The sequence below is a fragment of the Pseudochaenichthys georgianus genome, chromosome 15 (assembly GCF_902827115.2).
Source record: "Pseudochaenichthys georgianus chromosome 15, fPseGeo1.2, whole genome shotgun sequence".
Lineage (NCBI taxonomy): Eukaryota > Metazoa > Chordata > Actinopteri > Perciformes > Channichthyidae > Pseudochaenichthys > Pseudochaenichthys georgianus.
Window position 1 is genome coordinate 24,981,899 of NC_047517.1, and position 26,445 is coordinate 25,008,343.

Below are 26,445 nucleotides of genomic sequence, written 5' to 3' on the forward strand. Positions count from 1 at the left end.
CAGTGTGAAAATCCACTTGCACTCTTAACAGCGTGCGTCTGTAAAATAATCAATTATAACAAAAGAAACAAATGATGGTTTGAAAAGCAGAAACAGCACTACTATAAAAACACTGCAGGCTGCGATAGAACAAGAAACACATTTTATTTAGTGAAAGAATATCTTAATAATAAGGAAACGTTATGACATTGATGCAAAAATAATACTAAAACGCAATTATTTCCCAAGTGGTGTTCACATACTTTGCTGTATTAGTTTTCAGTGTGGTCTTTGTTTGACAGGTGTCCGTGTTTCTTCTTGTGCCCCCTCTGTTTCTCAGGGATCCTGGAATGGCCTTTCTGGACCAAGCTGGTGGTGGTGGCCATCGGCTTCACGGGGGGGCTGGTGTTCATGTACGTCCAGTGCAAAGTCTACATCCATCTATGGAGGAGACTCAAGGCGTACAACCGGGTCATCTACGTGCAGAACCGCCCCGACACGTGTAAAAAGCTGGCGCTGGAGAAGCCCCCCCTCATGGAGCCCAGTCTGGAGAGCAAGGAGGCTCTGGCTCCAACCCAGTCGGACACAAACTCCTCCCAGTACACAGAGACAGAGGACTACAGTATGGAGGTGCTCCACGTCTGACCACTGCTACACCACACACACAAACAGGCCCGCAGTGAAGAGCAGCATCGTAGAAATGCTCGGTTTCTGAGGAACGACCACACACTCCCCTTCCTCTGACCCCAGACTGACCTCCTGTCCTAATCTGGCCATCTTATATTCCTAAAACTCCATCAACAAAGAAGGCTAGACCACATCTGTCTTCTTCTGTCCACATTCCTCCGCTCAGACTTTATCCCTCCCTCCTCCTTCACCATAAATCCACACTCCCACCTGTCTCCTTTCCGAGGACTGAACTGGTTTTACTGACTTCTGTAAATGTATGAAAAGGCCTGGAGCATATAACTCTCCACACACACACACACACACACACACACACACACACACACACACACACACACACACACACACACACACACACACACACACACACACACACACACACACATTCTTACATGTAGACCTATGTGCGAGCAGGACTGAGACAAAGAGACTCACAAACGGCTCATGAGGTCTACACGTCTCTGATGCGTGGTTTTCTTCGTGGGTTTGTTGGATTTGTTCGTTTTTACCTCCCGTGAGTGTTGGGCTAACCTCCCGTGGATCAGTATGTAGCGCCACGCATCGGATCTCTGGAACTTTCCAGCTACTGCCATCTGTGTCGCTGTGGTCTGTCGGCTCCGAGCAGGCCTTGATCTGGACATGCATCGAAGCACTTTGTTTTTTTTTTAGTTCCCAAAACAAACCCCCTCCCTTCTTCTCGCTCTTTTCTGTCTTTGATATGAATTAAGTCTTACTGTATATGTTGTACATGGGGGATAGCACATTCAAACTCCTGTTTTATTTAACATTTCCTCATACACACATACAGTATACATGTATATTAACCTCCCATGGATGACAAAAAAGGAATTGGGGGTTGAGTGTTTTAGTCAAAATAGACAATATGAGTTATGAGTCAGGCTCAAAGCTCTAATGCAGATAATGGAAAATCCAGCCACATCACTTCTTTACCCCAACACAACTTTCTGAAGGCTTTGAGAATGTAAACCTTTTTTTAAATGATAAAAAAGAAATGTATACAAAAAAATAACATTTTCTACTGGTCACAGGAAATTGTGAAATAATTTCCATGTCTTGGGAACATTACTAAAGCCTTTGGGCATAAACAGGGCCGCTCATGTTTTTCTATCATGCGGTTGACACAATATTTACAGTGTGATATTCCATGTGCAGTTTTTAATATGTTCATTTGTTTGCTTAGTCACGGGATGTGCCCTGAGAAATCTGAAGCTGCCTATTTTCAGTCTGTCCTCACATCGCTCCCACAGTGCATCCATTGTTCTCGAATAGATAGATTTGATTCAAAAACTGACTCTAACTGTGAGGAGCTTTCATGACTTACATATTTACAATGAATTCCTCCAGTTATGTTCACACTCCTGCACAGAGCTTATGTTGTGACGTAAAGCAGCATTAGCATTCATCTCAGACAGCAGGAGTTTCAGTTTCAGCTAAAGTGTCTTCTTTCTTCTTGCCAGACTAATCACATGGTGGAGTGACCATTTTAGCCAGCATGTCGCCTCCCCTTTTTTTGAGCGTTTGCCACAAATCTGGCTTTATGTTATTCAAATGAGACAAATGTTTCCAACACTTTTTTTTCATTTCTAAAAGGTAACACATGTTAAATGCTGTAAATGCGTTATTTCAGCATCAAGAAGATTGTTGCATCAGTGTCACATATTAGGTCGTTTCATGAACAAACAATTAGATTTATTTGGCAGTAAAAGCATGCACTCACACAGGGTGCATCGTCTCTCCTCAGTGAGCTGCAGCACCGCCTGCTGGTGAGTGGCTGTACGTGCAGTCTGAGCTAGGCAGCAGATGATTTCTCTGGCCGATGTGTTTTGGGCTTACACTCATTGTAAGTGATTTAGTGTGTATGTGGGAGCACAGCGATGCCAGGCTCATGTTGAGCCTCACAGCCATTCCAGCAACACACACACTTTTAAAAAACTATCTTTGATACCAGTATACTGTCTGTGAACAATGATGGTCCAACAACATACGTGATAAGTACTGCTCATTAGCAGCAGCAATAAATTAAACCTGCGCTTTGTTTTTTGCAACAATTCATACTGTACTTGTGTATTATGCCCCACAGTGACTTGAGATCTGGAGTCTAATATAATTTTAAATACATAACATGAGCCGAGGGAGTTGTTGTGTGTCAAGTTGGATTAAGATCTAGTAACGAGAAGCTTCTCTGAAACTTCGATCCCCGCGAGGCTCAGTGCAATTAGACAGATAAAAAGTGCAATTACCCTTTTGTTGATATTCTATTCTATAGTTATGTAATAGTGTTTAATGTCCAGGTTGTCCTCTGGGTATGAAATGATTATTTCTTCATTTTGTGTTGTATTTATTTTTGAAAAGAAAACAGAGTACAATTTGTTCATTAAAAAAAGAATTCATTAGTAATTTTATGCAACTTACACTAACAGTTTTTTTTCCCAGAACATCACTTTCACTCTTTGTTATTCACTTATAAGCTTAAAAAACATATAAGAAAGATTAAAAAGCTTGGTTGCTCCACGAAATTATATTAATTATGCAGAAAATAATCATTAAAATGCAGTGCAAATTTCAAAGTTTCCTGTATTTCATGAAACAACATGGAATATCTACTTTCCCTGAGATGGAAGATTAATGAAGGATGTAGATTGTGCTTCTTTTTTCCACTTTCTACTCATAGGAGCTGGCTCCTTACATGAAGTCTGAGACGGAAGTTTTGAGGCCACTTTAACATTAAACAGCGGGCATCTAAAAGCTGCTTTTTATTTCTTTGTGTCTACAACCATGAACGGATTTCTTTATTTTATAATCCTTTTGAGCAGCACATGGACTGAGGATGAAAGATACTTCCTCAGCCTCACTGTACCGGCAAGGTTTCAGTATTTCTGTCAAAATGTACATCTCCTAATGTCTGGGAATAGTTTAACTTGCATAAAGCTACATTTGTTTACTACTGACTGGACTTGAACATATGAGTGTTCCCCTGTTTTATGATATCATTCCACAAGTTTGTCTGTGAATTTACTTTGGAATAGTAACTGTAAAGGATTTGGTAAAAGTACTTATGTTTTTAAAAGAAATATTGATGTGTTTTCAGTTTAATTTCCCATTATTGAACAAAGTATGTAGAATTAAAAAGAACAACCAAATAAAAAATTAAGTTACTTTTAATGCTTTGTGTTTTTTTGTTCTGAACTTAAATGTTATGGTAACAGGATTTTTAAGTTACAAAATATGTGAGAAGGTTGATGGTGCATCCTTATTATTAGATGAAAAGTTTAAAAGCTTCAGTTTTATACTCGAGAAATTAACAGAAAGAAATAACAAACTGCTCATTTAAATCAAAACATTTTAATTGCTGTAATTTTCACCCAAATAAGTGACAAAACAGTTTATCAGCAAACTTGAGGTTTTAAAATTGACTTTTTATGTCAGCACATTATGCATTTAAACATAAAGAAGTATCAAATCCCTCACTGGGGTCACAAAAAGGTTTCTAAGCATTCATGGACAGCTCAGTAATATCAGAACTTCAATGTGCTTTTGGCAAAATATCAAGTTAAGACATTATTTTATTCCTCAAACGGCGACACTGTTTGGGATTTTGTCAGGAGACATGTTGTAGTAAGGCAGCTTCTTCCCTTCGTTCCTGGTCTTGATGGAGAGGCTTATCTCTGCCAGCTGCTTCCTGAACCTCTCCATGGCCTTCTTCACAGGCTTCTCTATGAAGTACTCGTCAGGATACGAGCCCAGGTACAGCTGCAGGGAGAGAGGGGGACCGGGTCAGAAGGCCCACTGCAGGGGGAGAGGCTAATGTGAAGTAGAAGTGGAGAGTCTGTGGCCGTTTCTCAATGTCGAGTATACCTGCTGCAGGGCCACTATTTCAAGTATACTACGTCATCGAGTGGCGCCGAATGCTGGGAATTTAACATGCATTTAAACCAGGGGTGTCAAACTCAAGGCCCGGGGGCCAAATCCGGCCCATGACTTAATTGTATGTGGCCCCACAAGAGCTTGCAAAGAATATTATATTGTTACATGCAGATTTACAGAAGCACGTTGCCCATAAACTACATGTCCCACAATGCATCTCAAATTTGACTTTTTTTCTCAGAATTTGACTTTTTTTCTTCTAAACATGCCTTTTTTCTTAGAATTGTTTTTGTAAATGTGACTTTATTTTTTCAATTTTCACTTCTTAAAAAAAAAAAAAATGCACTTGTTTTTTTCAACATTTCACTTTTTTTTTTTTTTTTTTTACTTTTTTCCAGAATTTGGCTTTCTTTTTAAATCATTTTGTGACATTCTCACTGAAGATAATTGCAATTATTTGCCATAGACTTCTGCTTTCAGACGTTATTACTCTATCCGATAATAATCCAATGCAGAGGCAATAATGTAATATAATACATTATTTTATGTATATATGATATGTATTTTTTATATAGTCTTAAAGTTACAACCGGCCCTTTGAGTGCAGCCATAATGCTGATGTGGCCCGCGATGAAATTGAGTTTGACACCCCTGATTTAAACAGTCCTTCGGCGCCACTCGATGACATAGTATACTTGAAATAGTGGCTCTGCAGCAGGTTTACTCGACATTGAGAAACGGCCTGTATCTAACTGTTTTGGCTGGCCCTTTAAAGGTCCCCTTTTATACTGTTTTTCATCAATATATTATCGGTCTCAGATATATACAAAAAATGTATCTGAAGTGTTTGGCTCCAAATACTAAACAGATCGTGCATTGTAGCATCCCATAAACCCCTCTGTTTCAGCCCTGTTTCGAAAGTACTGATTCTCTGTCTGTTACTTTAGATGAAAATAAGGAGCCACTCCCCTCTGCGAGATATTTGGTTAGAACGAACACAATGGTGCTCTAGGAGGAGATTCAGGTGATAAATGGGGGGGTGTTACCTTGGTTGGTGATTGGCTAATGGTTACACAAGCCAATCGTTATGACATAAAGTGGCCAAAATCTGACATGTTTTTTATATAAATGGATCAGGACAAAAAGTGAGCAAATCTTTTTTCCTGAAACTTTCAGAATATCTTTACACAGAGGGGACACATGTTTATGTATAAAAGACGTGAAAAAGTGGATTTTTTATAATAGGTGACCTTTAAAACAACCCAGTCTGTACTGAGCTGTGTAAGAGTGTGCTTCTTCAGTACCTCGCACTCCTGGTACTGACTGAGGGCCCACACAGCCCCCAGGTGCCAGCTGGAGCGTCCGCGATCAGGAAGGCTATGGATGATCCAATTCACATCTGCAATGCCCTTCTTGTTGGGCGGGGGCCTCCTCATGGTAGACGGAGCGTTGGGGATCCAGGAATACCAGTCGTACTACACAATGTACACACAGATACAGAATGTGCATGCAGTACATTTACTCAGAAACTGTACTCAATAAGTATTTTGAGGAACATTTTCTTTACACTTCTACTCTTGCTCAACTTGCTTTGCCCACTATGTGGCACTAAAGAACACACGCTTAACATACATTATGTTGCTGGATATAAAATGTAGACCACACAATATAACTTTAATTTAAATCGGATCATGTTAAGCTATATATCTATCAGTCTATTTATTTTTTATTTATTTTTTAATATGTCTTAAATAGCATATTCATGACAGCACATTTGGATATTGGAAATGGACTTGACTGTTCTATTGTACTACATCAAATCTGGACACACTAAAATACAAGTTGTATGAAAAGTTGAACATTATGATATGCCTGTCTTTCACAATGACAGTGAATGAACTAGCTTTAAATCAGAAAGATATTGAATGATTATGTATTATTCACCTGTCCAAAGTTTACAGATGCATGCTGGGCTGAAGCGGTGAACACAATGGCGGTCAGATACTCTGACAGATCCTCGCGGGTTTTCAGGGACTTGGGAAACTCTGTACACGGGCAGAATTGACAAAGAGCGATACAATCTTTAAAAAATCAAACTTTGTATACGATCCTTTCACAATGCAGGTGATGGAGAAATGCAAGAAGGGCATTGCAACAGTGAAGCTCAGTCAGTGACACCATCCGACTGCTGTGGCTTCCTGTCTTCAAACCTTTCATCTGTGACAGAACAGATCTGAGTCTGTAATGCTGTCACCTGTCGTACCTGTCTCCTGCAGGCATACCTACACTACAACACAATACTTAAGGTTGAGTGAGCATTGTCTCTCCATGGAATAACAGACTGCTGCATTTTGAATGATGTTGCAGTGCTAAAAAGATAACAGGAAGTGTGTAATGTGTACCCACCACAGTGATCGAAGTCCTGCATCCCGAAGCTGCACACATCTTTAATGAAGGCCTGGATTTCTTCATCCTCCTGCAGGGTCTCGTCGCTGGTGTAGTAAATATGCACCACATCTGACACAAAACTGCCAGAAAGGAAACAAGGCAGCAGTCACACATAGAGGAAGTGCTGCAACTTCTCCCTTACACTCCATCATAAATTACCCCACTCTGTTTACGGTTTGAGTGTTTCCTCTCTCCCATCAGTGCAGTTCCTCACCTCTTGGTCGCCTCCCACACCCTGTAGCCGTCGTCTCTGTAGAAGTATGTGGGAAGCTCCTCCTTGTTGTCCATGCCGCGCGCCTTGATGATGTCAGGGAAGCACAGAGACCTGAAGGTCAGAGACTTCACGCCTTTCTGGATCAGCTGGACATGTCCCCCTCCACCTGTAGCATTCGCCTTCAAGAGGATGGAGAAGATACAGCGTCATCACACAGGTAACTCATCACTCCTGCAGCCAAGGATGTGTGCTTATGTCCTTCTAGATTTGCATGCATATGGCTAAGTATCCATTACAGATGTCCTAACAGGAAGTGCATTCTTTGGGACTTTTTCTTTCTTTTTCAGCACATTCTTGGTTGTAGCTTTTGCTTTTAACGAGAGTCTCATAAAATGCTTGTGTTCCTCGCAGCAAATATGTCTTAAATAGACCTTAGATGGGTCTAGGTGGCGAAGTCGATAGGGACTTGGCTTGGCAACTGGAAGGTCACCAGTTCAAGTCCCGGCAAGACCAAGTGCTACCGAGGTGTCCCTGAGCAAGGCACCGTTCCCTACACTGCTCCCCGGGCGCCGTTCAAAATGGCAGCACACTACTCCTAACACTAGGATGGGTCAAATGCAGAGAAAAAATTTCCCCACGGGGATTATAAAGTATATCAAAAAAATAGATAGACCTCCTTTTTGCTTTGCATTTCATTTCCCCTTCCAACAGAATAAAACAAATATAGAAAAGTGTCATTATTTTTTGCGTCCACACCCACAGACTCACCTTGTCAAAGATGCCACACTCACAGATGAGCTGCTCTCTGGCCTTGGTGTTGATAGCGATGGTAAAACGAATGTGTGGCATAAGCAGCTGAGAAAGGAACATCAATCAAAGCATTTTCATTCGTTTATATATTGAACCTTTATTTACAATGAGAGAATTGAAAAATCCCACCAAATGTTAACAATAAGGGTAGAACATTTGATAATTTAAATAATTAAATGCCAAATATAAGATATTTTAAAGTATAGGTTGGGAGGTTTGGGATAAACTGGTTAATGGGTCTGAGGGTTACCTTGTACACAGGGTGAACAGCAGGGAGCTGCCGGTACATGGCGATAGCAAACACCTCTGTGATCAGGTGAGTCCGGAGCAGGTGTGTGATGTTCTGGTGGTACTGGAAGTCAGCGGAGCGGACCCAGATCTTAGCCAGCAGCCAGTCGTACTTAGCGTCAGTGGGCAAGAAGATCGGGTTGTCTTCACCTGGGGTCTGCCCGAGCTGGGGAAAAGAATCAGGAAAAAGAGAGGAATGGATTTATACTGAAATGTTTCCCTGGAGGTGTAATAAAATGGCAACATCGAGTAAATGTCTATAGCACAGTTTCTACACAGGATAATGTGTGCTTTACATAAGGAAAAATAAAAGATAGGAACATAGCATAGGATAAAAACATTGGAAAAAAGCCAAGCTGCCTCACAAGCACATAAACAGACATTCTGAATCATAGAATTGCTAGATTTGGTGCATATCTAGGACCTTCGTGCAGTTTGTTCCAGTTGCATGCAGCATAACATTACATCACATATCATTTAGCTTTTGTCCAAAGCGACTTACAATAAGTGCAAAAACCATAAAGATTCCAACACCGAACAACAAGGAAAGTGCAGATATATGCACTTCAAGCAAGATCATACCATAGTGCTGGTGAATTAGTTACAAGGCCTAAATCGACTCAAAAAGTGCTTCGTGTTTATATTCTTCATGGACACACAGGCTCAACAGTACCTGTATGGCTATGGGCATGATCTTCTTCTGAGCGTTCTTGTAGAGCAGACACATGGGAGCAGCGATGTACTGCAGCGTGCACGGGTCAGTGCAGTTAGCAGTGATGCCCTCCAACACCTCGTAGTCCACTATGTACATGTTTCCTGCCTGGAGCCAAACATGGATTCACATCGTTAGTCAGTGGGAGGTTTAAAGTTAAACATGGACTTTGAATATGTCACAACAAGTCTACCTCTATTTCCTCCTCCAGAGTCATCTCTCTCTCCAGGCTCACTTTAACCATCTCATCAGTGACCGGAAACTTCTCAGGGAGTTTGGTGCACTTTTTGATTACTATGGGGTTGCAGCCGTTCAGAAACTGGTATCCAAACATGAAGTCCTCCTTCCAGTGTTTCATCACATACTCTGGATAATACAAATACAATATGATATAATATAACAAAACACAACAATATATTATATAAAATAATATAATATATGTGAGGCTGACCTGAGATTGTGTTTTTGATTCTCACAAAGATCTTCTCAAAGTCAGCGAAGTCACTCCAAGAGGACTGGAACATGTGCATGAACTGGTTCACACACAGGTTCTCTATTCTGAAGATCCATCATCAACATCAACAACATCATCATCACCATCATCATCATCATCATCATCATCATCATCATCATCATCATCATCATAATATGCAAAATAAAGTACAAAAAAGTATACAATATACAATGTATTTTTTGGAATATGTAACTAAATACTGCAAATAATTCCCTAAAGAAAATGACATGTCATACTGATTGTGGCTATGATGTTTTTCACTGCCAGTAGTAGCAGTGAAAGCCCATTTACTTCTGTGTGCAAAGCTGCAGCCTTTCTGTCAACACCTTATGAAGCTCACTTTTCCAAATTGCGTGATTCATTTTCCACCTCACCTACTTCTCTGCTTCAAAGCTTTGTCATTGATGCAACTTTTAGCAGAACTAATGCATGGTGAAAACGGATGTGTTTGAAATGTGTTATGTCTGTGCTCAGCCTCTCATGCCTGCATGAAAGCAACATGCAAATGTCCCTGGAGATAAACACACAATGAGACCTCTGTTTATTTCCAGGAAATCCTGAGCACAGAAAATAGAGTGCACGTTATCAGGCTGGAGATCATCATATGACCGGGGCATCGTGAAAGCTTTGCATTGAAACACACCTCGGAGGTTAAGGCCTCTTTGTACTGAGGGGCATCAGCTGTCCTCACAACTACTGTCAACCTGTGTTCTACAGCAGGCTGTCAGAGGGAGCACTTACGCCTTACTGTAGTTCAGTACGAAGTCCACTCCCTTCTCAGTGTCAAACTGGATGTCCCGCGGCAGATCTTTGTGTCTGTTAGCATCTATGCTCATAGGAATGCCCGGCTGCCACTCCTTCCACCTGTAAGGACAGCAGAGATGTTAGTGAGCAGCAGCCTCAGCCTCTTTTATCATAAAACCACAAACTGTGTAAACTGGCCTGTAGGTCTTTCTCCTGCTTTGCAGCTCTTTCTGTCTGTGCTGCTTCACCAGGCTGGTCTTATCATCCTGAGGCAGATGTGCTGCAACCGACACAAGACAAAGTGAGCGATCATGGAACAATAACAGAGTTTGACCTGCAGACTGATGAAAAGACGAGGCAGGCAGTCTGGAAAAGCAAACTCATGTACCTCTTGCATCCCGCAGCACCACCTCCTTGTCATCCACCAGCCAGCGGAAGCAGGGGAACTCCAGATAGTCTCCACTGGGGGTCTTCACTGTGACGTACTTGCAGTGCCAGTCATCCTGCACCCAGTACCTATTCTTCTCAATCTTCACCAACACAATCTCTCCCAGGTTCTCATCCACCCTCACGTCATAGGAGTCCACCTGCAATTTATTCAGCAGGGAAATAAATGAGCTAGGAAAATAGTGTTATTTAAAGAATCCACTGTGCATTAATAGTGTATCGTCAGTAAGCGTTGTTGTATAAAGGGAAGAGGTGAAACACATTTAGCATGTCACAGCGTAGAGTGTATGTGAAAACCTCAATGTCACATAGAGGGTTTCATTTGTGGGCACCCTTTGGTCATGTTTGTCGATGTGAGCATGATAAATTGCAAAAACAAATTGACAGAGAAATGTGGGACTATCAAGCTAAATACAATGCTTTTTAAACATTTGCAAGTTTGCAGGGGACAACAGATAAAACCTACAAACCTTAATGTATGATAAAATAGTTTTTTGTTTAAAAAAACGGCATCAAGAATGCTAAGTGGATGCTAAATTCTATATGTATACCTCGTCCTACATACAAACATGTCTTGATACAATAGTACAGCCATTGCATGATTTTGATTTATTTTCTATTTTTTTTTCTATATTTCTTGTATTTTTATTGTCAAACACCATGTGAAATCATATCATAAACTTTACTTCTACGGGTTGGAGTAGTTTCTAACACTTGGTCTCTATGGAGAATAAACTGAAGGGAGCAGTTCAAGAATACATTTCAGGGACATTTAAATAAAGGACCTCTAATTATTTATTTTTAAGCACAAAAAAGTCTACAGTATATGTTTTTAAAAGATAAAAACGTGAAAAAAGTTTGCTTTGTTCCTATCAGCAATTATTTCTTAAAATACACCTCTTCTTTTCTTTGCATTTAATTTCCCCTTCCAACAGAATAAACATCAATGCACCTTTCTGTCTCTTCTTCCTCTTTTTAGTCTATGCAAACAAGCTCACCCAGTGTTTGTCTGTGTGCAGTTGTTGGTGCCCACCATTCATCAGAATTTAAAATAAATGTTCCGCTGTAACTTCACTTACCGCCCCTCTCTCAAAGTCATTGTACAGAGGTTTGTCCAGCAGCGTTCTCTCGCTGCATCTCTCCGTGCCCACCAGAGTGATGTAGATATAATCATCTGTCCCTGCAAACCACTGGCTGCCCGTGGAAACTGTCACCGTGTAGCAAGGCATGGCGGTCACACAGGTCCAAAGGCTCTCTGGAGACCAAGGAATCTGCAGAAAAGTACCTCAACCAAAGCCCCTGAGGTTTGCACACTTCTCCTTGCTGTTATTGTGTCACTGATGTTCACTTCTCTCTTCTCCCCATATCTCTTTCACCAACAGTGTAATCAGGCAAAAGAGGGAGGTGCACAAAACTCCACCTGCATACTATAAAATGATGTCAGAATAAAATACGACTCCTTTCGAGATGCGTTATCAGCTGGCATGAATGAGCACTGACATGAATGTTGGTGCAGGGAAAGGTGTCTTATACCAGGGAGAGGATATCAAATGTCTTTGTCAGCAAACAACAGGACTTCCTGAAATTCCTGTATCACAGAAGAAAAAGAGAGGGCAGTCCAACGGTGTTACTGATGATATGAAATGTTAACATACATATCTTTTACACATCATATTTACTAGTCAAATCAGTATTTGCCACTGGACAACAGCTGGCACTGTATTCCAGTTTCAGTGAAATAAATGCAAATCATGTCCCTCTCAGACAGGGGTCTGTGTGTGTTACACTCGAAGTGGGAAATGGGATTAATATGATCCTACTTCACAAGTAAGATTAAAAAATAAATCTATTAAAAGGAATAAAACACACCTAATCAGCGTCTGCCTCTTGTGAAAATGGTGTAAAGTCTGAGCGTATAGGACAGGATCATTCACATGTTCACCGTCACAGACAAATAAAAGCCCAAGCAGGCGTACTGTTTCAAGATCACTTGTAATGTAATTCTGTCACTGTTTAAAAGGCAAAACTGAACATGTACAAATAGAGAGAATAAAACTGACAGACATTAAAAAGGCATTTTCTTTTGTTCAATCCTTCTGAAAACTATGCATATTCAGTCACATCACATATAGCTTAATGAAGTTGTACAGTGTAGTTTTACATACTTTTACGTATCCAAATATCTTCTCTTACATAATCACGTCGCAGTGAGCAGCGAGAACAGAGCTGATCTATTCCCCAATTGTTGATGGGATACTTCAAAAACTGCAATAACAGAGCAGGGTCATGTATTCGAGAGAAAGAAATGAAAGCTCCACAGTGCTGAAGATGAGTGGCATTTTAATAAGCAGAAGTGTTACTGAATACTACATTTTGTTTCGGAAATGGTGGCTTGAACTTCTCATTGGTGTGATTGTACTCTTAAGCCAAATCAGGTTGCTCTCCTACTCTATTTCTTACTATAATCGACAGACACTACAGTATGATGAATCAACTTGTTATTAGAGGGTGTGCTGTAAAGTGATACGAAATATTTTTGTTGGGCAGTTGGAAAAAGGTTGATCGTCTCTGGCCACATTTGAGATTGGACAAACGTCTTATTTTTGTATTGTTTGTTAGATATTTGGTAGTTTTAACTCTTCAGCCCTCTCGCAATTATTCAAATGACATTTACTGAAAAGTGTATAGGGGATATATGCAAACTGTGATGTTTCATTTAAAAAAAGTCCCAAGCCATAAAGGTTACACACCATTGGCTCAATTTTCCCGCATTCATATACTAGGTCTAAAACTCATAGAAAACACATGAAACAGTAAGATATTAAATGCAGAGAAAGGCAAGAGGCTGAAAAAGCGAGTCTGACTGAAGAGACGCATGTAAACATAAGTGGTGACTTTAAGGTTGAAAGTTAGGAAACGACTATTTCATCGTTATTAAATGTTCAGTCTTTGTGACAGTAGCTCGTAGCTCAATATTTTGGTTAAAAACAGTGCATATATTTCACTTATTATCTGACAGCTAGCTTTCATGAACAAAAAAATAATCTACCCTGACTTGTATTTTTTTTTAATGAATTTATGAAATATATATGAATGTTTTGTCCAGCTGTGATGGTAAACAATGACATGTATATGCAATGCTGCCACCCAGTGGCAACCTCTATGTGAATCAATAAATGACGCAAAAGCTACCGTCATGAGGTGCACATTTCGAGTTCCATCACGTCCCTCTTACATCCATATCATATTAAATGATGAGACTTCTTAAACTCTGAATATCTTTCTGATTGCAGCAGAATAATTCAATATCATCAGAGCTACAAAATACAAAATCTGATCGACATTAACCAACATAAAATACAAAGCAAAGATAAGAGTACAGACATTCCCTGCTCTATTCAAGGTTCGCCAATAAAATGTTAAGTTTAAACTGAAATAAAGTGCCAACAATTTCATTACCAGGTCAGTAAAAAGGAAACGAGTTAGAAAGAAACTGATCATCTGATCATTGTAGGCTGATGTCCATCTTAAAATCAAGTCAGAGGACATCTGTGTGAGCGGCTTCAACACAATCAGAGGGTTCTTTTGTTAAAGTTAAAGAGCACATCATCGCCCCGAGCCGCTAACCTGCTGTATCCATGGAGACACTGATGAGAGAGAGAAATTCAAACCACATGTTGTATGTTTGAGTAAAACTTCTCTTAAGAAGTGGGCGACTCACAAAACTAGGAAGTAGAAAGGAACTGAATGGGACAGACATTGAGTGGCTTACTGTCTGATATCCAGTTTCCTTTTTCAGTGTGAACTGACTCTCATGGTGCCTTCAGTGAACTCGAGGAAAAGGCGATTTAAGACGTAGCGAGTTAGTTTCAGATCCCTTTCTGTTGGAAGCATCGAGGTCGATTTGTTTAAGGTCTCGGAGCGTACAGACTCAGGATGGATAAAACCAGCACCTAGTTCAGGTGGAGGATCTGCTTCATGAACTCATAGGTGGTGAAGGCCACGGCCTGGGAGGGGATGCAGCGGATGTAGTTGAGAGAAAGACCTCGGTACAACCCCTTCTTGATGCCAAACTCTGTGTACACATACTTCAGCGTCTTTCTCAGAGATCTGTTGAGGCAAGAGACAATACAAATCAGAGAGAAATCTAATGGGTTTGGGTCTTCTTTTTTTTAGCTTAGTAAAGCCTATTCTTATTACCAGGATGTTGCTGTAGTTTTACAGATGAGTAGCTATGATGCTCCTTGATGTTTTAGGACTACCTTTGTTTTTATGTAAACAGCCCCTATTCGGTTTTGTTTTCTCTTCAGCTGTAAGCATACACTTCATTCTCAAACCAAATGTGGGAACTTCTCATCTACAGTCCAAAACACCTAAATTGAAACACTGATTTTTTTAAGAACCTCATATACGAAGGTGCAGAACAACCTGTCAACAGAATATGGGGGAGTAGGATCATCGGTGATACTTACGAGCATTTCTCAGAGTCAGGAAGCACGGTTCCTAGCTGCATTCTTCTCCTAGCCACATCCAAAGGGTACCTTTAAGAGGAGACACAATGTGACACAATGTGACACATCAATAAAATACTTGAAAAGAAAACTTCACACCACATTGTCAGCATTAGGGCTTTTTGGCTGCCAGCCGACAGCACTTACGAGATGGTCTGAGCGATGGCACCGGCAACCCCTCCACACAGCAGGTTAACGTGCACTTTCAGAACCTGGACATCAGGGTTGTCTGAGGAGGGCTTTCCCAGCCTCTCTGGGAAATGTTTCAAGCCAAGGCTCTTCAGGGTGCCGAAGGTGAAAAACGAGACACCTGGACGATAAAAGGAAAGGGGAGAAAAGAGTTAAGACCTCACAAAGAACACTGGATAGATTTATGAAGCGGGACATTTTATGTTGTTCTGCACGATAATATAGGATCATCTTTAAAGACTCATATCAATCAATACAAAAATCATTTTATTAATCACCTGCATAAGGAGCCATTCCAATAAGTGTTGGAATAAGTCCCCTGTAGAAGCCCGAGACGCCCCCTTCCTTTGCAAAAAAGAAAAACAGGTGTGATTGCAGAGGATACATTATTACAATTACAATATATTTTTGATATTCCCGCATTTTTAAAGTGGCAATATACAGCTTTTAACTTTCCTCCTTAAGTGTTTCTAAATTAATTTTTTTCTTGGAAAACCTCCTTATTACCACAAGGACATATTTAGCTACCTATTATTTTTACAGTCAGGTGAAAAAAGCATCAATATATATAAATGTTAATGATATTTTATTCATTCCCAATGCTTCTCGGAGTATTCACAGTCCCTGGGTATTCTGCCAACCTTACAGTCAGTCTTGTCCCTTGCCGCACCTTTCTCCAAAAGACACAACCACTAAGCTTTATACAATTGAATATGCAATGATGTCGCCAAGTTGCAAATGACCCTTCTTTCCCTCTCTTGGTTGTGCAATGGTTTACATACAAGGCTGTAACAAGAGGGAACCAATCCAAACCAAGATGGTGTCATTATTCTATTGATATTACATTGTGCAATCAACATTGTTTCATACTGATAAAAGTACAGCAACAAACGTGTCCATTGCCACTTAAATGAAAAGCTATAATGTTTATGAAGGCTTAGTTGTTTGTGTGAGAAGTTGAACAGCAGTACCCTACCTCAAGGTAGATGGTTTGGAAGGCATTTGCAATTCCAGTGTATCGATGCTCTCCGGTCACCTGGAAGGCCAGTCTGGCTCTGATGACGTCCAGAGGGTAGGTGAATATCACCGCAGTCAACCCTGAAAACACACAACAAAACAGATGGAACTTTTTATAAACAGTCTTTGAATGTAGTTATGCTTCAAACTAATAAACTGGGATCAAGCACTTTCACATTTTGGCTGTATTTTAATTTCAATTGGAATACTTGTCTTTCATTCTCTTTTATTGTTGTGTTACGCCCCACCAAGCACACTGGGAACTGGACCACTTCATTTTATTGCAAATTTCAAATCACTATGCTTGACTCTTGTATACTGTTGATGCAGTATCTGTTACAACATGAGAAAGCTTATACTGAGGTGACAAATGCAAACATAGTCTAAGATTCAATGATCAATACATTAACAGGAAAGGGAAACTACATTACAGTGCATATTATCCAACTGACACTGACATAAAAGGCACGTCGTACCAGTGAGAAAGATGAATTACCTGCCATAGATCCTGCTATTAGGCGGTGGATGTGTTCAGAGATCCCGAACTGTTTACCTAGCAGCTGTAATGCCAGGAATCATCGGTCAACAGTTTAACCAAAAAAACAATACAATGAAACATAGCAAACAAATAAACAAAATGTAACAATATTAAAGCCTATTACACTTCACAAATCAACGGCTACCATTGGTTTTATTGAATTCCAATATATTTTATAACATTGCCTTTTGAGAGTGTTATTCCAAAATAAAGCACTGACTGTACCTTATTATATTTTTCAAAGGCCATGAACTGGATGGCTCCATAGGGAAATATGCGGACCATCATTGCCCCATTACCCTTGTACAAGCCAAGGAAGCCTTCTTTCTTTGGCACGGCTTTCAGAGTTGCAAACACTCCTGCAAAGAAAGGTCAGAAGTTTCACTCATGTGGCACAGAGTTGTGAAAATAAACTCTTATTGGCGTTTCATGTTGGCTGCTGTTGTTTTTACCGAGATGTTTGTAATGGGGGTTCTGGGCTTGAAGGAGAATCTTGATTCTGTCCAGAGGAGCTATGGTACTCTTGGCACAGCATCCTGCAACACCTAAACAAAAGCAGATACACGTAAAGAGAACATTAATATGCAACTTTTAATGTTACAATGGGAGAATAGTTTGAATGTTTTTAATTAATCTTGAGTGCCTGAAATGGCAATGAAAAAGGCCAATCATGTACAGATAGAACTGTTGAAATAAGATTCATCAGAATATTAAGAGTAGCGTTGGTCGTGCAACATAGAAGAGAGCAGAACAGTTAACCATTTCGATTTTCAAGTGCAACAGGTGTTGCATAATAAATAGAGGAAGAGCCACAAAACAACAACACAGAAACATGCCTGTCTTTTCTATAATAACTGCACAATGTAGAAAACAGAACTTACTGTAGAAGCTTAAAATATTTTTGAAAACTAGCTTGTCTGTTTGTAAAATATATAATTACCTGAATCTCGAATAGTTGGTAGATTTGAAAAGAAGCTCCCTGAAGTAGCATTTGGCAGGCAGTGAACATTTGTGATTTTGGTCCCTGGCTAGTTGTCTTCATTGGTCTTTGAAGGGAAACTCAATTTGTCCTTGCAAAGTTCCACAGGTAGGTCAGAGATCTGCAGAGTGATGGTATCTCTAGAGCTAATATGAAGGTTTTTATCTATCTATCTAACTATCTAAGTGCAGTATGTTCAAGGTCCGTAGCGTGGCTGTGCAGTTTATGCGTCACAAAAGAAAGCAGGAGAGAGTGGAGCCCCTCTTGTAGATCAGGGTACATGAGCCTGCAGTGCCCAGCAGCAGCAAGGAGTCTGTTCGGCTGCAGGACCCTGAAGACAATCTGTTATCGATCATTATTGTGTCTCACAGATGTGCTCACTTTCTCTTTTATCTGCTGGTATCAGTTTTTCAAGGTCAAACGCAGAAATGTACTAATTAAGGTGTTAAATGTGTGCAGCAAATAACTAGCACTGCAAGATATGTACAACAATCAGTTATATGAGAAGGTAGAATCCATCATGTCAGATTTTTCCCGTCAGAAATTCTCGTCAGACTTTGAATAGCTGAAACCAATACATTCTTTATATAAATACTCTCATATATACCAGCACACTGCTTTATCCCAATATACGCTTGCAGACACAACAAGGCTGGAAACTGTATCTTTGAGTTCTACATTGTGTAAATCATCATCATCAACCTGTTAATGATAATATAGACTCATATGTCAGATCCTACCTCCAGCTACAAAGGAGCGAACAAAGTGGTAGTCCCTCTCGGCAGGGGGCCCGCTGCTTATAGCAGGAGATGTGGAGACCACAGCCTCTGATGTCATCCTTCCTGCTGAGGAATCTGCCACATCCGTAGCTGTACAATAGAGAAAAACACTTCACATGTGAATATGGGAATGTAACACCAACCTGGCAAATACCCATATGAGCAAACCAGAGTCTATGATATTGTATTTACTTAAGTTTTCAATGGGGTTTAACTAGCTTTGAGGGTAATTAGTCATGATATCAAGATACTCACAAGATGATCGAGACTGTAAGAGGCACTGAACACAGAATAAGTGGGGGCTCTGTCCGATAAAATCTCTTCAACAAATGTTTCTCCTCTCGGGGTGATCCTGGCTGTTTGAAAGTGTTACTATGAAGGCCGGGTGGTCGCGAGGAGCTGCTGGTTTACTGTTTCAGGTTAACGCAAACTAGATCTGTTGTGATGAATGAACCGTGTGTACTTTCAACATTTACGTACCACTAATGCCCTTCGCCAGTTAACTGACAGCATCTGACCGAAAACAGTCGCACGTTTATGACGCAGCATGACGTCAACAGACGAGGACGAGGGGCTGCGGTCAGGCTGCGGTACATTTCAGGATTTTTGTTTTCATAGGTTTTACAGGGGAGATTTATGCCAAAAATAGGAGTGTCTTTACACATATTCTATATTTTATTTGATCCTATGTATTAAAAAAGTAGGTATAAGAATGTAATCAAAATATGTCAAACGATTTCAGTTAATTAAGATAAAAAAGAGCAATAACAAAGAGTTATTACGGTATTATTATTATAATTATTATTTTGTATTTTTGTATTTAATTACGGGAATTATTCATTATAATAATAATAATAATATTTTCATTGGCAGACGTCTTTATACAAACCTCTCTGGCCAGTTTAGATGTATGAATATGACATTTCCATAACATAATAAAACAAGTAGATCATACATTTGTATCATATTTAAGTGGTATTTAATACCTTCAATACTAAATGTTAACTGCCACTGGCGATGATTTTTTTTAGATAGCTCAACACTAAAATTCCAAGATTGTTTTTGATGATAACTTAAGTTAAAGCAGTTCACATACAATTATGAATTAGCCTTATCAACTGCACTTGTGTTGTTTTGGTGATTCATTTCCTTATAATGATTTTTAGCACAACCATGCGTCCACTGGCTGAAACCACGGTCAGGAGCCCTAAGACAAACCTTAGCTGTACTCCATCCCAGGTTTTGTTTTCCACTCTTCCTCCACAGCGACGACGAGTTTGTGGCCAGCGGACACCGACCGTAGGTTGTGTCTGGTGGAGGGAGAGTGAGCGGGGCTGCCCTGCGTGGACTGACAGAAGGGGGATTTACATTTGAACGGGTCTCGTGCTCCGTAAAGACTACAAGGTGCACGGTGTAAACTCTACTGCTCTTCCGCTGGATGTGTGTTCATGTTGGGGCTTTAATCATGTCCATGTGTCACCGTCGATGGAGGATTGAACTTGCCAGCAGTCTATATTTGCCGAGGAGGGAAACCAATACAAGGTCTCGCTGTCTCGCTGGAGCGGAGTATTATTAGCAGACAGTGCAACTGTCGCTCTCTGGTATGTAAATCATTTCAGCCCTAAACGTGTTTATGAAACCTCACCAGCAACAACACAACTTATAACTGCATGGCGCTTTAAATGACAGCGGTCAAGTGCAGTAATACTAATAAACAGCGACGCTGAAGGCGCTTTTACACGGTAATAACCCTCTCTTCCGCCAGTCAGAAAGGCGAAAACAGGATCCGACCTCCGGCTCGAGCCCACTCCTCGGCGTGCCTGCTGCCCTTTAAACTGTTAGCCTTCCTGAAGCTCCACTATTTATTTTACAGCCTACAGTTCTTCTGAGTTTATATAAAAAAAGAAAACCATGGTAGTATTTAAAAATGCTTTTCTTTATTGATGTCAACCAGACAACACTTGCTCGTCCGAGTAGACTGCATATTCTAGGCGGGGCAAAAATGTAATTTCCAGCAGATAAAGTAAACAACATTTGAGTAGATTTTAGCTTTAGATATTTTATAACTATGTTGTCAGTCATCAAGTTGTAACTCATATACTGCATTATTACACTGAATATACATTTAAAGTCGCTGAAACTATTTGTTTTCTTATTTTCTTCCTGTTTACTCTTGCTTTAAAGGTCATGCACCGCAGCTACACGATTATGACGGTATCATAATTTACAAGCAAAACACAAAAGTGTAAGGTTAAGAACAAATTGTGTGCTGAGCAAAAGATAAACCTTCACCTGGCTCCCATGCTGGCTGCAAGAAATCCTCCCCTCCACACCCTCAGCCATGCCTGCTACTACCAAACCCTCCAGGAGAAAGACACCTGCTCAGAGAAAAGCTGCCCAGAAAGTGATCAGCACCAAGAGGCAAACCTGTAACTCTAATAAACCCAGAGGAAGAGCCACAGAGAGGCCCCAGAAAACACCTGCAGAACCCAAAAGGTCAACAACCAGGGCCCAGGCACAGTCAGGCCGAAGCCCCCGTGGAAGAGGGGTTAGTGGGCCTGTTACTGAGAGCCCTGGGAGGTCTCCTAGCAGAGTTAACCATGCCCTAAATGTAAAAGAATCTGCAAGGCTTGGACAGCAGAGCAATCCGCCTGACCACAGCAGCGAGTTACAAGACCCCCCGGGGCGAAGGAAGTCTCTGCGGGGCACCCGGGTGCCTGTTACTCCCTACCAGCCTCCTAAACCTTGCAGAGGAGGGAGAAACAGCAGGGGGGGCGCAGGGAGGCGAGCAGCATCACAGCAAGGAAACACAAGAAACAAGCCCTTGAGCACCAGCATCAATGAATCAACTCCTGAAGAGAGAATTGAGAGTCTGGCCGTCAGTGACGCTGAAGAAACACTTGCAGTTTCTCTAAAAACTGGTGCTGAAGCTCCTGCAAGTATCAAAGATCAGAGTTTAGGAGGCAACAATGCTAAAGATGGCAGCCCTCTTAAAGCAGATTCCCCGCCGTCTAATGACCTACTGGAAAACTGTGTGCAGGGCAGCTGTGACAGTACTTCTACCCAGCAAGACAAAAAGGCTGTCAGTCATAACAGTGACGGTGACCTGAGGTGTGTGACTGGGGTATGTGGCGATGGTGATGGACAGCTTAAACTCTGCAGTGACAGAAGTAAAGATAGCCCCTGTGCGCTTACAAGAATCTGCTCACCAAAAGTACAGAGCAACAGGAAGAGAAACAAGAGTTTATCTATCCTTGGAAATAAGCTCGATCATCTTGGCTGTGATGGTAAGCAAGATGATATATGTACTGTCCACCAAGAGGAAGGTAGCAAGTTGGACTTAAAAGAAAATAGGACAGATGAAAGAGAGATAGTCGCAACTGAGACAAAAGAGAAGATACATCATGAGAGAGGAGAGAGTTTCGAGGGAGACAATGCAGTTGAGACTGTGGAAGACATGGAGGACATGGAGGACATGGCTGAGAGGCTGGCAAATTGTGAGGGAGAGAAAAAAGAAAAGGAGAATGATTTTTCTATCAATCCTGACGACCCCCTCCCCAGCACTCCAGCCTTTCAATCTCCAGATCCACCTCACTCTAACAATGGACTGACAGAACTGTCAGAATCACCTGTAAATGTGCTGTCAGTGTCCAACGCAGCTACCTCAAATCCCACCAAAGCCCCCCCCACTTCAGAGGCAGTTAAGCCAGAGGGTCTGAGCCAGGGTAAGACAGACATTCATGGTGCTAAACCTCAGTTCACAGGGTCCTCAGCTGTTGCTGAAACTGCCCTGATGGTGCAGACTGTTCTTGTAAAAAGAAATACACCGGTTATTATCCGTACTGACTGCTTCAAACCCAGAATTGTGAGGGATTCAAATCAGGGGGAACCACACCAACTGCAGAGCCTAGCCATCCTTTCTCCTCTGGATGAGAAAAAAGCTTGCACACCAGCAGAGACGCAGACCAAAGATAGTGAATCCAATCCAGAGCTATTGGAGGGCCACAGCCAGAGAGAGACATCTTCCCTGTCACTGTCACTCGCTCCTCAGTTCAGCACAGATGCTCTTGCAGCCGAGTGTGAACCAAACCTCAGCGAGGACAGCGCTGTGGTAGCAGAGCAAAACTCGGTGCCAAAGATCTCAACTACTTCTCTGGACAGTAGCTACACTTTCTCCTGCAGCTCAGAAAGCACACGGTCCTCTTTTTCTTTTGACACTGAATCGGAGGCAGGGTATGGAGAGCCTGGCCCCTCTACACTTCCCATATCCTGGGGGCCAGAGGGGGCCTGTTTGCCCTCCTGGACCACTCCGAAACAACAGAAGAAGGAGAGGAAGAAGCGGAGCAGGTGTGGGATGTGTGAGCCATGCCTGAGGAAGATCAGCTGTGGCCAGTGCAGTTGCTGCCTCAACCGAAGCACTGGCCACCAGATCTGTAAGCTGAGGAAGTGTGTGGATCTGAGGAGGAGAAGAACTTCTCAGCTCGCTCCCTCTGCCGCACAGGTGAGTCTGATATTACACCGCACACGTGCACTCAATTAACTAATTAATTTTATAGCAACTCATTACAGGTTTTTTTTATTGCAGTCAGTTCTTTAGTTCGTTCCCACAAGGAGGTTCATTTAGACTTTTAGAGGATAATTTGAGTGGGAATTTACTGAACTGCTGATCTAGAGCAACTGATAAAAAAAGATGCTTCCTGACAGCATTGTTTTTGATCTCCAAGGTTTCCCAGCTATGATCTGGAGTTGAGTTAGCCAAACAGTGGAAACAGCAGGTTTCACTTTCACAATGTGTTTCACTTTTTCCTCGGTCAGTTACAACACACGCCGAACACTCTGGTGTCTTCCTGTTAAATGTTGAGGAATGTGTTGAGTGATAAGTGGGGAAGTTTGTGTCTGTGACTGTGTGTTAAAGGGGAAGGCGGTGTCACATGACCAGCAGCAGCTCAGCACGTGCTTGTAGTATGTGACTGTTGGTTGTGTGTGTGTGTGTGTGTGTGTGTGTGTGTGTGTGTGTGTGTGTGTGTGTGTGTGTGTGTGTGTGTGTGTGTGTGTGTGTGTGTGTGTGTGTGTTTATGTGTGTGTGTGTTTATGTGTGTGTGTGTTTATGTGTGTGTGTGTGTGTGTGTGTGTGTGTGTGTGTGTGTGTGTGTGTGTGTGTGTGTGTGTGTGTGTGTGTGTGTGTGTGTGTGTGTGTGTGTGTGTGTGTGTGCCATCCATGGTGCGAGCAAGAGAATAAGCTGTTTTATGAGTTGCACGTGGTGTCTCTGTGAATGTGCATGCTTGTGTCTGTGGATGGGTATGTAATTAAGGCCGATTTTAACCAGATGTTTTGCAAAGTGGCACTGAATGACAATGTGAATGCATATTTTAACACAAGACAATGAACAATGACAGTCAGGACCCTAGTTAGGGGAGGAATCTGTCCCAGTCAATTTTTAAATAGCTATAATTATTATATTCTTGAACCTGCAAAATTATCACTTGTATCTGCAGCTCCCCTTGGTATTCAGAGCTCTATGACGACTTTCAGCCTTGGACTGTATGTAAACATAACATATTTTATCAGGAATGTGTGTTACTTATTCTACAATCTAATGTCCAAGAATGGTTAATGCATGACTCATGTATTCAAAAGGATTTAATTCCTGGTATGAGCTAAAAATATGTTCTTACTATGGTGCTTTATCTTTAATCTATAACATGCTTGTTTAGGAACTGAAGGCTAATAATAACATAAGCATTTACAATCATTTTAGTAGTTGGGAATAAGAGTTGTTCCTTACAGCAGCTGACAACCAGAGCTACATAATCATGTTCATAGTTCAGTGCTGTCCATGTGGCTGGGGGAGGGCTCTGTGTGAACAACTGTGAGTGAGGGTCCATGTGGTCTTGTGTCTGCAACTGGCATGCGTGCAGGCCCTAGCAGTTGCAGTAGCAGATTGAAGATGATTATATAACACCTGCGGTATTAGTAATGACAATCTTTGTGCACTATTTGTTTATAAGTGTACAAGAGGGGTCAGAGAGGAAAAGATCAGGCCAGGCAGAGATTTATTTGGAATCCCCTGAAAATGTGGGTCAGTGTGTGCATGACTCAGAGTCAAATACAAATGTACAGTATATGTGGCTGTGACTTTTAAAGAGTATACATGTTTGTGTGGTACATGCATGAGTGACAATGAATATAAATTGACTGAACTGCAGAGCAACAGAGCCAGTGGTTGTCTCCACATGGCTCTGAACTGACATCACATCGGCATACACACTTTAGTATTGTGTGTGTTTGTGGTTTGGGAACAGGTTTTTGTTGGATTGTGCAGGGGTATAGACTGCACCAGCTGCTGGAAGCTAGCACTGTCATAACAGCTATCATCATGATCAGCTGGAGGTTAAATCCCCAAATCCCTATGCTTAATTCCAGATACAGAAAGGGGGAGCAACCCTTCCTTGTGTTTTCTTAGTATATATAACTCAAGAAACGACACTGTGTTGCACAAGGGCTTACTTTATGTGTATTTATATTCTGTGTAATACATTATACTTGCTGGCCAGTCCTGCTGATCAAGCTCACACGCCCTACCAACATATGTTACTCAGCCCAGAGATTGTTAGAACAGGGGCAGAGGCCAAAGAGGAGTTCATGTAGTGACATGTGGATTCTGTTCCTGGTTTTAGTGAGCTACCATGTTGTGGTTAAGTTTGGTTTAACTCTGTCATAAAACATTAAGTCCATAACATACCTTACACAGATTGATCAGTGTAAGGTACTTGTATATGGAGGAAAAACTAGCTCCTATTGTTTGTGTGTTTGTAAAAAAGAGTGTGGTGCTTTCCTTTTAAAAATGTCTGGTTTCACTCAGGCTTGATGGCCCCCTCGTGGCCTCGCTCTGTATCGGGCTGTGTGGAAGTGGCTCACTGCCAGTCTGACCTGGCCCTGGCCTGAACACAGAAACACACATGCTAACACGTACACACCAGAAACAAAACACTACCGTTCATAGGGTGCAAACACTCCTGTGTTTGTAGAATGAATTTGACTGAAATAGTCCTGACATGTTTAGAGCTGTAGGCTGCATAACTGACTCACTGTTTTATTGGCTAACAAGGCAGATGTCAGTGTTTTTGGATAATGTTTTTAACACTCAAATCCCTGCAAAATAGCACCAAAAATACGTTATAACACACAGCCGTCATCACTGTGTCACTTATCATCATTTTGTAAACAGTTGGCCCTCAGTAACTCACTGCCAGCAGACCATTTGACTTGAACTGGTAAAACATCTTAAATACCTAATACAAATTCATAAATGGATGCAATATGTTGACATGTACAGGGTTTCCCACACATAGACTATACTTGGGCGGGCCGCCCAGGTATATTAACGGCCGCCCAGGTATATTTCGCGACCCATTTAGGTATTTTTTTTTTTATTATAATTTTTTTTTTATTCGTCCGTGACCACGACGCCATCTGCGATCGATTAACTTGTGGACAATGATCCCTCGCTCCCTTGCTATGATCTCGCCTCCTTCTGGCCTGTTAAGTGGCCTGCCTCACACAGGGTGACTGGCTGTCCACATGATGTGGCCTGCCGACATGGCCACTGTCATACAGATCATAAATCAAAGCCCTTGATTGGTCTCTGTGTGTCATTCAAGCTCGGGATAACCTCAGCTCAGGTGAGGTAAAGGACTCTCTGA

The 26,445-nt window shown here is 41.4% G+C and overlaps 4 protein-coding genes across 8 annotated transcripts in view; 2 read left to right on the forward strand and 2 right to left on the reverse strand.

Moving 5' to 3' along the window:
* The window catches only part of marchf8 (membrane-associated ring finger (C3HC4) 8), a 112,233-nt gene extending 108,384 nt beyond the window's left edge, over positions 1-3,849 (forward strand). For both annotated transcript variants that reach the window (XM_034100166.1, XM_034100165.2), the window contains one exon: positions 320-3,849. In XM_034100166.1, coding sequence (XP_033956057.1) covers positions 320-624 — 305 coding nt within the window. In that variant the 3' untranslated portion in view covers positions 625-3,849. The remainder of the gene's footprint in view (positions 1-319) is intronic.
* Positions 3,850-4,010: 161 nt separating this feature from the next.
* alox5a (arachidonate 5-lipoxygenase a) lies at positions 4,011-12,455 on the reverse strand. The gene is made up of 14 exons (XM_034100825.2): positions 11,808-12,455; positions 10,670-10,868; positions 10,480-10,561; positions 10,279-10,401; positions 9,475-9,581; positions 9,217-9,389; positions 8,985-9,131; positions 8,274-8,477; positions 7,982-8,068; positions 7,214-7,392; positions 6,958-7,079; positions 6,496-6,596; positions 5,856-6,026; positions 4,011-4,437 (listed from the first exon to the last, which is right to left on the reverse strand). The coding sequence occupies exons 1-14, from the start codon at positions 11,955-11,957 to the stop codon at positions 4,258-4,260; spliced, it is 2,025 nt and encodes a 674-aa protein (XP_033956716.1). The 5' UTR covers positions 11,958-12,455; the 3' UTR covers positions 4,011-4,257.
* Positions 12,456-12,701: 246 nt separating this feature from the next.
* slc25a16 (solute carrier family 25 member 16) lies at positions 12,702-20,051 on the reverse strand. Of its 4 annotated transcripts, none has more exons than XM_034100827.2 (10): positions 19,960-20,051; positions 18,703-18,831; positions 17,436-17,528; positions 17,209-17,342; positions 16,942-17,005; positions 16,405-16,526; positions 15,707-15,773; positions 15,387-15,549; positions 15,201-15,269; positions 12,702-14,838 (listed from the first exon to the last, which is right to left on the reverse strand). In XM_034100827.2, exons 2-10 carry the CDS (start codon positions 18,797-18,799, stop codon positions 14,682-14,684), a joined length of 966 nt encoding a protein of 321 aa, XP_033956718.1. In that variant the 5' UTR covers positions 18,800-18,831; positions 19,960-20,051; the 3' UTR covers positions 12,702-14,681. The 4 variants fall into 4 exon arrangements, with proteins under 4 accessions (XP_033956718.1, XP_033956717.1, XP_033956719.1 ...); XM_034100826.1 differs by lacking the exon at positions 19,960-20,051 and adding an exon at positions 18,997-19,260; XM_034100828.1 differs by lacking the exon at positions 19,960-20,051 and having other exon boundaries at positions 17,436-18,304; positions 18,703-18,792.
* Positions 20,052-20,255: 204 nt separating this feature from the next.
* tet1 (tet methylcytosine dioxygenase 1) overlaps positions 20,256-26,445 on the forward strand; it is a 33,755-nt gene continuing 27,565 nt past the window's right edge. The window contains exons 1-2 of the mRNA XM_034100824.2: positions 20,256-20,342; positions 20,926-23,242. Of these exons, the coding sequence (XP_033956715.1) occupies positions 21,083-23,242 (2,160 nt within the window). The 5' untranslated portion in view covers positions 20,256-20,342; positions 20,926-21,082. The remainder of the gene's footprint in view (positions 20,343-20,925; positions 23,243-26,445) is intronic.

Bases quoted from the DNA above. Each gene is read 5' to 3' on its own strand.
- alox5a (XM_034100825.2), bottom strand. From the start codon at position 11,957: ATGCCTTGCTACACGGTGACAGTTTCCACGGGCAGCCAGTGGTTTGCA. The intron at 10,402-10,479 runs GCCAGTTTACAC...CTGTCCTTACAG, and splicing joins AGCAGGAGAAAGACCTACAG to GTGGAAGGAGTGGCAGCCGG. The intron at 9,390-9,474 runs GTCAGCCTCACA...TGTATTATCCAG, and splicing joins AATCAAAAACACAATCTCAG to AGTATGTGATGAAACACTGG.
- slc25a16 (XM_034100827.2), bottom strand. From the start codon at position 18,799: ATGACATCAGAGGCTGTGGTCTCCACATCTCCTGCTATAAGCAGCGGG. The intron at 16,527-16,941 runs GTAATTCATCTT...GTGTGTTTTCAG, and splicing joins AATAGCAGGATCTATGGCAG to GGTTGACTGCGGTGATATTC. The intron at 14,839-15,200 runs GTAAGTATCACC...TTGCCTCAACAG, and splicing joins CCTGACTCTGAGAAATGCTC to ATCTCTGAGAAAGACGCTGA.